The sequence below is a fragment of the Otolemur garnettii genome, unplaced genomic scaffold, assembly GCF_000181295.1.
Source record: "Otolemur garnettii isolate 467f Iridium unplaced genomic scaffold, OtoGar3 scaffold00185, whole genome shotgun sequence".
Classification (NCBI taxonomy): domain Eukaryota; kingdom Metazoa; phylum Chordata; class Mammalia; order Primates; family Galagidae; genus Otolemur; species Otolemur garnettii.
Window position 1 is genome coordinate 2,791,659 of NW_003852580.1, and position 10,827 is coordinate 2,802,485.

At 51.9% G+C, this 10,827-nt stretch overlaps 2 protein-coding genes across 2 annotated transcripts in view; one reads left to right on the forward strand and one right to left on the reverse strand.

The window, feature by feature from the left end:
• The window catches only part of ZNF276 (zinc finger protein 276), a 14,837-nt gene extending 12,849 nt beyond the window's left edge, over positions 1-1,988 (forward strand). The window contains exons 10-11 of the mRNA XM_012812058.2: positions 1,244-1,343; positions 1,414-1,988. Coding sequence (XP_012667512.1) covers positions 1,244-1,343; positions 1,414-1,684 — 371 coding nt within the window. The 3' untranslated portion in view covers positions 1,685-1,988. The remainder of the gene's footprint in view (positions 1-1,243; positions 1,344-1,413) is intronic.
• The window catches only part of FANCA (Fanconi anemia complementation group A), a 75,617-nt gene continuing 66,764 nt past the window's right edge, over positions 1,975-10,827 (reverse strand). Inside the window, exons 32-43 of the mRNA XM_023507506.1 lie at positions 9,408-9,565; positions 8,802-8,907; positions 7,867-7,926; positions 7,676-7,780; positions 5,929-6,041; positions 4,812-4,950; positions 3,780-3,842; positions 3,359-3,485; positions 2,772-2,847; positions 2,510-2,666; positions 2,307-2,399; positions 1,975-2,131 (exon numbers count right to left, since the gene is read on the reverse strand). Coding sequence (XP_023363274.1) covers positions 1,985-2,131; positions 2,307-2,399; positions 2,510-2,666; positions 2,772-2,847; positions 3,359-3,485; positions 3,780-3,842; positions 4,812-4,950; positions 5,929-6,041; positions 7,676-7,780; positions 7,867-7,926; positions 8,802-8,907; positions 9,408-9,565 — 1,344 coding nt within the window. The 3' untranslated portion in view covers positions 1,975-1,984. The remainder of the gene's footprint in view (positions 2,132-2,306; positions 2,400-2,509; positions 2,667-2,771; positions 2,848-3,358; positions 3,486-3,779; positions 3,843-4,811; positions 4,951-5,928; positions 6,042-7,675; positions 7,781-7,866; positions 7,927-8,801; positions 8,908-9,407; positions 9,566-10,827) is intronic.

The following is a 10,827-nucleotide window of genomic DNA, read 5'->3' on the forward strand; positions in this document are numbered from 1 at the left end:
TTGTTGTTTGGCGGGTCTGGGCTGGGGATTCAAACCTGCCACCTTAGGTGTACGTGGCTGGTGCCTTAGCTGGTTGAGCTATAGGCGCCGAGCCCTGAATACAGGTTTTAAGGGCTTGGGTCCTTTTATTCAGATTTTTTTTCAACCAAACATGTATTGAAAATAATGGTATTTGGCCAGGCGTGGTGGTTCATACCTATAATCCTAGCACTCTGGGAGGCTGAGCCAGGTGGATTACCTGAGCTCACAAGTTCAAGACCAGCTGAACAAGAGTGACACCTTGTCTCTTAAAATAGCCAGGTGTTGTGGCAGGCACCTGCAGTCCCATCTACTCGGGAGACTGGGCAAGAGAATTGTTTGAATCCAGAAGTTTGAGGTTGTTGTGAGCTGTGACACTACAGTACTCTGCAGAAGGTGATAAAGTGAGACTCTGTCTTAAAAAAAAAAAAAAAAGAAAGAAAGAAAATACAGTATTCATAAAATTCAAAACCTTTATATAGGGAGGGTCCTGCCAGGCTGACTGCAGGATGATTTCAGCACGTCTGGGTGGTCCTGACCACCCCATATGTGTGCAGTGAAGGATGTCAGTAATCCCTCAACAGTACAGTTTTGCTCTATTGACTTTGCTATAGGAGTCTGAGGCTGCAGTGAGCTGTGAACACCCTACTACACTCCATTCTAGGAGACAGAGACCCTATCTCACCCTATCTCAAACAAAAAGGCCCCAATGTACACAGTTGATGAAGGGGAAGGCCAAGCCATTGAGTGGTATTTTCAAGCCATTTAGATAATCTTAGGCCAGGTGTGGTGGTTCACACTTGGCTCCTAGCACTTGGGAGGCCAAGGTAAGTGGATTACCTGAGCTCAAAGGGTTCAAGACCAGCCTGAGCCAGAACTAGGCCTTGTCTTAAAAAATAGCTGGGTGTTGTGGTGGGCGCCTGTAGTCCCAGGTACAAGCAAGAGAATTGCTTGTGCCCAAGAGTTTGAGGTTGCTGTGAGCTATGATGCCATAGCACTCACCAAGGGTGACCAGGTGAGACTTTGTCTCAAAAAAAAAAAAAAGATAATAAGATGGTTTGTATCAGAATCAGAATTATCTCTCATCTTTAAGTTAAGCACTCAAAGAGCCCTTGACTGGGCATACCTCACGTGCAGGGGTCCTCTTCCCAAAATGACACTGAAGACTGCCCTCCCCTACAGGGGAGACCCGAGTGTTTGGGGCTTACCCATCTTGGTCTTTCAGAAGTAAGGAACTACATCTGTGATGAGTGTGGCCAGACTTTTAAACAGCGGAAGCACCTACTTGTCCACCAGATGCGACACTCGGGAGCCAAGCCTTTGCAGTAAGTGTGGGCTGGGTGCCTCCCCAAGGCTGTGACTGGCCTAGCCCCCTCACACGCCTCTGTCCCTCAGGTGTGAAGTCTGTGGGTTCCAGTGCCGGCAGCGGGCATCCCTCAAGTACCACATGACCAAACACAAGGCAGAAACTGAGCTGGACTTTGCCTGTGACCAGTGTGGCCGGCGGTTTGAGAAGGCCCACAACCTCAATGTACACATGTCCATGGTGCACCTGCTAACACAGACCCAGGACAAGGCCTTGCCCATGGAGACAGAGCCACCACCTGGGCCACCAAGCCCTTCTGGGACCACAGAAGACCAGGCTGTAAAGCCTGAGCCCACCTGAGGACTGTAGGTGGCTTGTGGGCACAGCCAGCAGCCTGACTCCTGCACACACCCTACCCTCCCACGTGCACAGCCTCTTGGAGTATCTCTAGGGCTCGAGCCAGCAGCTTGGTGTGTAGCTCACAAAGCCTTTGATCCTCTGTTCTGGGACCAGTGGTTATGTTCCTGCAAACACCAAGTAACATGGGGCCAGACACAGATTATAAATAATTGATTCCTTTTTCCCACTAAAGCAATCAAGGAGGTTTGTAATAACTTTTTAGTGCAACAAGAGCTCCATGTTTTGCTTATAATAAATTATTTACAAAGGAGCCAGACTGGTGCATGGTGACGCGTCCAGGCAGAAGAGGTGGGGCTCCTGGTCCAAGTTGCCATCAGGCACAGCCCGCTGCCTGCTCAGGAGGGCGGTACGCACTTCAGGGTCGCAGTCCTTATGGTCAGCCAGCAACTGTGAGGAGACAGGTGCACTTAGCCCACAGCCTCTCGGGACACAGAACCTGAGCAGCAGAACCCGGGGGGTGGGGTGTGGGGTGGGAGGGGAAAGGTGTACTGCTACGTGATCGCTTCGTGGGCTAAACCTGAGGTGTTAAAAACAAACCCCAAGGTAAGCACCCTGCTGTTACCTCTGTCATGTTTGAGAAGCTCTTATTTGGACACTGAGGTATTAAATGCAGCAGAAAAAGACGAGCTTTTGTTATCAGTTCTACAGGGTTGCCCTAGAGAGGAGACAGGTGGCCGCAGATAAGAATGTACACTGTGATGGAGCAGCACCCCACCACCTGCAGGCTACATATTGCCTGGAGGTAGGCCTGGCCCTGGCACCTGCCTGGCCCTGCAGCTCTGGGCTTCTGCTGACCAGTGTTGAGACTGCACTCGTGTCTCCAGCCATGAAGAGCTGGAGCAGCTTCAGGTACATGTCGACAGCAACGTGCAGGAAGACCTCCTCCCTGATCGCAGCACCGTCTTGGAAATAGGAGAGGAGACTAGGGGGAGAGACATGAAGATGAGAGCTGTCATGCTCAGCAGATGTGCTGCTGGCAGCCCTGACTCTGCATCTGCATGGCCCCCCCAGCCAGCCTGCACGTTACCTGTAGAAGGCGACAGGAAGCAGCCTAGCATGCTGACCCGGGACTACACGGAGCAGGAGATGCCCCAGCCCAGCATCTGTAACACCAAGGGGAGGGTCAGTCAGTTCTGGACACTACTCCCTGTCACCAGGCTGGGGACAGGATGAGGGTGGATGTCCTCACAAGGGAGGACACGGCCTGGAGATAGGGGTCAATGGGCAGACACATGGCAGGCTGCCTGTGGGTCCAGCTGTCCCAGAGTGGCACTCTGGGTCCCAGTGCTCCCACAAATTCTCTTGTTGCTTTAAATAAGTTTGTACTGAATTTACTCCAAGTAAAATGGAGTTTATGAATTCAGTAAGAAGGTAAGTTCATAAAAATGAATTTGTAAAGTGACCCCAAGGAGGGCTTACTCTTGACTAAACGTTGCTAGAATGCTGACAGTTGGTAAGAAGGTAAATTCATAAAATGAATCTGTAAAGTGACCCCCAAAGAGGGCTCCCTCTTGGCCATTTGAATGTTGCTAGAACTCTCAGTGACAGTTGCTGTCAGCACCTTAGCAGTTGACGTCACCGAGTCAGCCCTCAGCGTACATCCGGGTTTCTCACCAGTCTCTGTCAGCTGAAAGAGTGCCACCCAGGAGATCTTCCTCTTCTCCAAACATTCCAGGACCTCAGCACAAACACCCAAAGCCTTCAGAGAGTCACCAGCATCTTGGGGCCCAAGACAAGAGGCCTGCAAAAAGCTGAGTCTGTGCATTGGCCTATGCTTATGTGAACAACAGGGCCCAAACCATCCGTGCTGGAGAGGGCTTTTCTCCTTTTTTCCTCATTCAGAGTCTTAAAACGGGAAAATCTATAGAAGGTATCACCCTGGGGTCCCCAGCAGGACACAGCTGGGAGGCCAGGGACCCTCTGGTACCCATATCCCAGGGTACTATGACAACTTCTAAAATTAGGGCTGACAGCTGGGTGCTGGTGTCCTGCCCATGGTGGGAAAGGCAATCTGGGCCAGTACAGTCTGACTTACGTTTGGTGACAAGTGTGATGACAACAGACCCATCAAGGAAAAGAAAAAAAGGAAAACCAACAGCTGCAAATAAAAATATGCATTTATTACATTAAAATTACCTGTGTTCTGTAATTCCAAGTAATGTACATTCCTCTTTAACAGAACCTTTCTCAGCTAGAGTATAAATCCTTTAAGTGGGTCTTCTCAGAATAAAAAAATTGCTTAATGCAAGTAAATTATTATTGGCTTGGTCATTTTATACTTGCCTCTAAACACAGCTAAAAACAATTTGGAAAAGTGACAGCACCCTGGGCATGTGGGCAGTGAGGCGTCCAGTCAGGAGTGTGCATGTGGGACCCTGACCTGGAGCTGTTGGGGCAAGTTTCCTGGGAAAGCTGCCCCCTCCTCACACTCTGGCCTGAAGGCTTTGGAGCCATTAAAATCCCTTCTGAAAATGGACTCGGAAGAATCCTTTGTGGGTTTTTTACCTTGACCCAAATCCTCAGCTCTGCTACTGATCTAGTTTTAGGTCTGTGTAAGTTGTGAGCTAACTCAGGGACCTACCCATTCAGGAGTAGAGGACCAGGGGGAAACTCGCCCCCAACTCTCTGGGATGCCAGTCCCATCCCTGTTCTCTGCTTTTCAGTGAGTCATAGGTTCTTGCATTCATTATAGGAACAGGTGGATGCCACTGGTCATGGGGAGAGTCGAGGCCTGTCCTGGGCCTAGCAACCAAGTGGGCACTGGGTCTAGAGTCCAGAATGGCCCCTGGCCTGGGGCTAGGAGTGATGTCCTCTGCTCTGCCCCTCCTTGCACTGTGGCTGTGGACAGCCCTACCACTGCCCCGCACCCCTAGCACTCTGGCACCATGTTCCGTCACATATGCTCAACTGAGCTATAAATTCTGCCGAGTGACAGACTTACTTCCAAGTAACGTGCCAAGAACTCCAAACCTCATATCTGTTCCTGGAAAAAGGTGATTCCTGAGAAATACTCTGATTAAAAGCAAATTTGCTAAGAAAAAAAAAGTGCAAGGACTGGGCATCTCACCTCCTCGCTCACAGAGTCCAGCCTCTGCAGCTGCCTCCTGACGTCCTCCCTCCTCAGTCCCTGAATCGCAAAGTGCAAAGCGGCAGCCGAAATCCAGGCTGGCTCAGGTGAGGGGCAGGCTGCATCAGGGGAGAGGAAGCTGGGACAAGACAGCAACATTGTCAGGGCCTTGCAGCCACATTATAGCAACCATGTCCTGTCCTGCCACGACAGTCTGCACAGCTGTGGGACTTACCTTTCCAGCAGAGGGCATGAGCTCAGAGCTGCTAGGAGCACAGTCTGCAAGTCTGCACCCCGACATGCTCCTGGCTCAGCATAGGCAGGCACAAGGGCTGCCCTAGGTGGCAATGCTGAAGCCCATGGCCTGAGAGCTCCTATGGACGTGAGGGAGAGGCAGGGCTGTGCTGTGCTTCTCTGGGCTCTGATTGCCTGCGCTGTGGAATGAGAGCCTTTATGCCCTCAGTTCTCCACACCTAGTCCTGTGCATGGGTCACCTGTCCCCTCTTGAGATGGAGGACATAGGAGCACCTGGCTACCACTGTGGTACCTAACAATTCTCCAGCAGGTTTAAAATGGGAAGAAATAAAACATAATGTAGTTGTTTAAGAAATTGTAAGTGATCTGCCTTTGTTGGATTAGGTAGGTAAGGCTACTGGTTTCCATTTTCTGAACAGATTTCAGAGCTCTAGTCACAAAGATGCTCTCCAAGGGCGTCTAAAGGCATGATGCTCCTCAAACTGGCTGACTTAGTGGGTCTGAGGAGGGCATGTAAACCTAGATTGCTGGGCTGACTGGGGTCCATAGGTCAGGGTGTGGTAAGAATCTGTACCCCTAACAAGTCCAAATGACACTGCCAGCCCTTGGTCATTCTGGGACCCTATATGTAGTTTTGGGTAGGGACAGGTCAGCAGGAAAGACCTGCTGGGTTGACCCCTGCTAAGATCAGCCTTTCAAACACTCTCCAGCTTCCCCTCAGACAGAGTGAGCAGAGCTCAGCTCCTTCCTCCCTTTCCACATAGATCTTGTGAAGGCCACCCTTGGATGCCCATGAATAGCCCAGAGCAGGCTCCAGAGTGCAGCCAGGCATCTGTGCCCATATCCTGTAGCCAACACATACCTCCTGGCAAACCGCTGGCTGTCTTGCAGCCTCTGTAGCTCCCAAGGAAGTGGGGTCTGGCAGCGTCGCCTCCACACACACAGCAGCATGGGCTCCAGCCTTGGCCACCACAGCTGTGGAGAGAAGGGCACTGAGGGGCAACCTCCCTTGGCTGGAACTAAGACTGAAAAGCCTTGAGTGACCAGCATGGCTACCACTCATCTGTCACCTTGTAACTGAATTAATAATTAAAACTTTAAGACAGGGCCTGCTGGAATGCCATGCCTCATCATAGCTCACGGCAACCTCAAACTCCTGAATTCAAGCGGAGCTTGGGCCTTAGTCACCCAAGTAGCTGGGACTATAGGTGCCCACCACTGTGCACAGTCCACTTTATAACATTTTTAGTTTTGGAGACAGTCTTATTCTGTCACCCTGGCGAGAGTGCCATGGTGTCACATCTCACAGAAACAACAAACTCCTAACCTCAAGTGATCCTTCTGCCTCAGCCTCCTGAGTAGCTGTGATACAGGCATCAGATGCCACTACACCCTGGCTAGTTTCTCTACTTTTAGTAGAGATAAGGTTTCGCTCTTGCACAGGCTGGTCTCAAACTCCTTAGGTCAAGAGATCCACCACTTCAGCCTCTCAAAGTGCTAAGATTACAGGTGTGACCCACTGCTCCCAGCCCACTTGGTAACCTTAAAGCCAGTACTGGGCGGTGCCTGTGGCTCAGTGAGTAGGGCGCCAACCCCATATACCGAGGGTGACGGGTTTGAACCCAGCCCCCAGCCAAAATGCAACAACAACAAAAATAGCTGAGCGTTGTGGCAGGTGCCTGTAGTCCCAGCTACTTGGGAGGCTAAAGCAAGAGAATGGCGTAAGCCCAAGAGCTGGAGGTAGGTTGCTGGGAGCTCTGAGAGCATGGCACCCTATTGAGGGTGACAAGGTGAGACTCTGTCTCTTAAGGGAAAAAAAAAAAAAAAAACCAGCCAGGCATTGCAGTGGGCGCCTGTAGTCCCAGGTACTTGGGAGACTAAGGCAAAAGACTCACTTGAGTCCAAGAGTTTGAAGTTGCTGTGAGCTGTGACACCACCACTGCACTCTACCAAGGGCAACAAAGTGAGACTGTCTCAAAAAAAAAAAAAAAAAAGCCAGTACCTCATTTCAGGCCCAGAGTGACCCCAGAATTCTCATCCTCACGATAGAAGACATGAGTCTGGTGGGTGGGGGACCTGCCTAATGAGGCTCCCCAAGTCCAAGTGCCACATCCTGCTGGTAGCTGTGCAGTAAGCACATAACTGTGCCTTTACCAGGAAGTCAGGACAGCTCACATTGTCAGGACCCTGACCAAGCTGGCAGAGGCACCAAGTTCACCCTGCACAGCCTGGATCCCAGATATGACATCAAACACAGGCAGGTGTCTGCTGAACACAGCCAGGGGCTGAGGCAACCCCTCTATCCCCAAGTCCTGAGACAGTGAGGTCAGACACGAGGGTCAGACAGCGAGGTCGTGCCATGGGTGTGTGGGCACAGCCCTCAGTGAACACACAACCAGAGATCCACACCCAGGGACACAAGGGTTTCTGTGGCATTTGAGATGAGCATGGAGGGACAGTCCCCATCACTGTTGCTAAGGCCCATTTTGTCCCCATTTCTCCTACTGTAACTAGGGTGGAGACAGCAGGAAACAATAACACTAAGGAGCTCAAGGAGGCTGCCAATCCTCCCTCATCCCAAATGCAGCCCTGAGAAGGCAGCAGCCTACCAGAGCAGACGTCAGTAGTAAGGGGCATCTGGTCTTGCATTCAGCCAGCATGAGGTCAGCCACCCGGGGGGGTTCTGTGGTCCGCAGACAGGTGTCCAGGAGGCCCTGCAGAGGACAGCACAGCAGCAGCTCAGAAGTTTGTTAAGACCCATACCTGTTGTGAGACCCACCTGAGGACATGCCTGGGTTACCCTGAAGAAGTGGGCGGTGATGTCGTGAGTCAGGGCATCTCCGCGGGAGCAGAAATTTCTCTGTAAGCACAGTTCAGGGAGACCAGTTGGGAAGGGCCACAGGGGAAGGTGAGACTGCCATGCAGTGACCGCTGTGAGGGTTTAGCCAGGAGCAGAAATCGTAGGGCTCAGGAGCCAATGTGGTCAGCATGAGCTGATCCCTGGCACAGCTCAACCTCCTGCCCAGCACACTAGCTCAGGCCCAGACAGATGGGTTCTGGGGGCTGGGGAGGGGCTGCAGCGGCAGCACTGGGGACAACACCACTGCCCGGCCACCCACTCACTTTCCTTTGCTGACCAAGCACTTCATGTTTCCTCATCTAACTGCCATTCTCGGATAGCTTCCAGTAAAACCACCTTTAGCAAGAATTTAAAGAAAATCATAAGGAGGGCTGGGCCCAGTGGTGGTGCCTGTAGACCCAGGACTTTTGGGAGGCTGAGGCAGGAGGACCCTCAAGCCCAGGAGTTCCAGCTGCAGTGAGCTGTAAGGACACCACTGCACTCCAGCCTTGGCCACAGGGTGAGACCCCATCTTAGAAACAGTGGAGAAAAGGCCCTTAGGAGAAGCTGCCCTCCCCACACATAGCAGATGGCAGCCTCACTCTGTCCAGGCAGCCCCAGATGTTGCATGTCTGTGAGTGCCACCATTTTCTGTCCCTTGTGTCTGAAAAAATGTAAACAGGGTTGTCTAGCAGATAGCAGGCATCATGTACACAGGAAACATGTCAAAAATGCAGAATGCAATGGAGGTGTGGGGAGCACAGTGGCCTGCAATGCCACATGGGTCCAAATCCTGAACAGAACTGTGAGGGAGAATGGCCTATGGCTGGTGTCCCCGCTGGTCTGCCCATGTGGCCTGCTGACAGGACCACACCCCTCCTGTACCCTGCACCTACCAGCTCAGAGTTGACCAGATGGAAGAAGTCCTCACAGGTGGGCACGGTAGATGGCTTGGCCTGGATGCTGCCAATGAGAATGGACGGGGGCAGGCAGAGGAGGAGCCTGGGAGAAGGGGACAGTGAGGGCACAGCACACACTTCACTTACCGCTGCCCAAGCTCAGAATGCCCTTGGACTGGAGCCTGTGATCTGCGTCCTGTCTCACCACAGCCCTGTGCTGAGTTCAAGTCTGACCGGGCCCCAGCTCCTGTGGGTGTCTTGAGGGTGTTACCAAGGAGCAATCTCAAGAAGCAGTGTAAACCAAGCGAGAGCACCATGTCTGCATCATGGGGTGAGTCCCTGACAGGGACTGTTGGCTGTACCCTCCCCACACCGCAAACACACACAGTGGCCGCTGCTGAGCACACTCCCCTCTCACTCTGTGGGAGCCCTATGCCTGTCCTCAACAGCCAGTCCTGAGTCTGAGTAGAAGATTTTAACCCAAAGTACCTGTCAAACTCCCAGAACTCGCACTCCAGGGGAAGTGCCAAGGAGATGGGGCTGTCACAGGCTTAGGGTGGAGATAAAGAAACATGTCTGGCACTGCCCGGGGGTTACCATTACCGTTTGCACATGAGAACCTCTTGCTGTCTCTGAAGCTGGTCCGCCACATCCCAGCTGCTGGGGAGAGCCTGGAGTCGGCTGCGGAAAACCGCAAAGAGGAAGTGCCCCTGCGGGGGGGAGTGGCCTCCCCACTGCATCTCCAGCTCCATAGCCATGTCCTGGAAGAGAGCCAGGTCATGGGCACTGCAGACTCACTTCTGAGGCCCAGAGAGCCAAGTCTGGGGGAGAGGACCGCAAAGGGCTGAGGGTGAGAAGGGGCAGCAACAAGTGGGAAAGCTGTTTCTCCTAGATATCCTTTTTTTTTTTTTTTTGAGACAGAGCCTCCCTATTTCGCCCTCAGTAGAGTGCCGTGAAGTCACAGCTTACAGCAACCTCAAACTCTTGGGCTTAAGTGATTTTCTTGCCTCAGCCTCCCAAGTAGCTGAGACTACATGTGCCGCCACAATGCCCAGCTGTTTTTAGTTGCAGTTGTCATTGTTTAGCAGGCCTGGGCCAGGTTCGAACCCGCCAACCTTGGTGTATGTGGCCAACACCGTAACCACTGTGCTATGGGGGCCAAGCCATCTCCTAGATATCCTTTTTAAACTGCAAAACTAAGACAACAGTGCAGGGGACACCCACACCCTTCATGCCCACTTTCTCTGTATAGATGGGTTATATGTGCACATGCAATGTTTTTCTGAACTATGTGAGGGTAAATTTTGAACATGAAGCTCCCTGCTTTTTTTTTTTTTTTTGGCAGTTTTTGGCCAGGGCTGGGTTTGAACCCACCACCTCCCGTATATGGGTCCAGCACCCTACTCACTGAGCCGCAGGCGCTGCCCTAAACATGAAGCCCTAGACCCCAAACACATCCGTGCATGTTCCTCAGGCTGGTTCCTCCCCTCTCAGCCATGAGGCTCGCGCATCATATAGGCCTATAGTTGTGTCTGTCCCATCAGCTGCTAAATGACTGCCCAGAGGACGCAGGCCAGGGTTGGAGGGCACTCTGCTGCCACAGTTCACAGCCTCTTTTATTCAGAAATATTCCAGAGTCTTTGTTTATGGCATTGGCATATGTAAGGAAAAGGACTGTGAGGCTGGGTACAGGGCTCACACCTGTAGTCTCAGCATTCTGAGAGGCTGAAGTAGGAGGATCCCCTGAACTCAAAGTTGAGGTTGTTGTGAGCTAGGCTGAGGCTACTGGATTCTATTCAGCGGTACAGAACAAGACCCTGTCTTAAAAAAAAAGAAAAAGTAAAAAGTAAGAGCCAAGGGACTCTAAGTCTGACAAAAAAAATTCTGAATTCCATTTTGGAACTGCGTTCAGATTGTGTGTCCTCTTCTTTTAAATATTTTTGATGGCTCGGCGCCTATAGCTCAACCGGCTAAGGCGCCAGCCACGTACACCTAAGGTGGCGGGTTCGAATCCCCAGCCCGG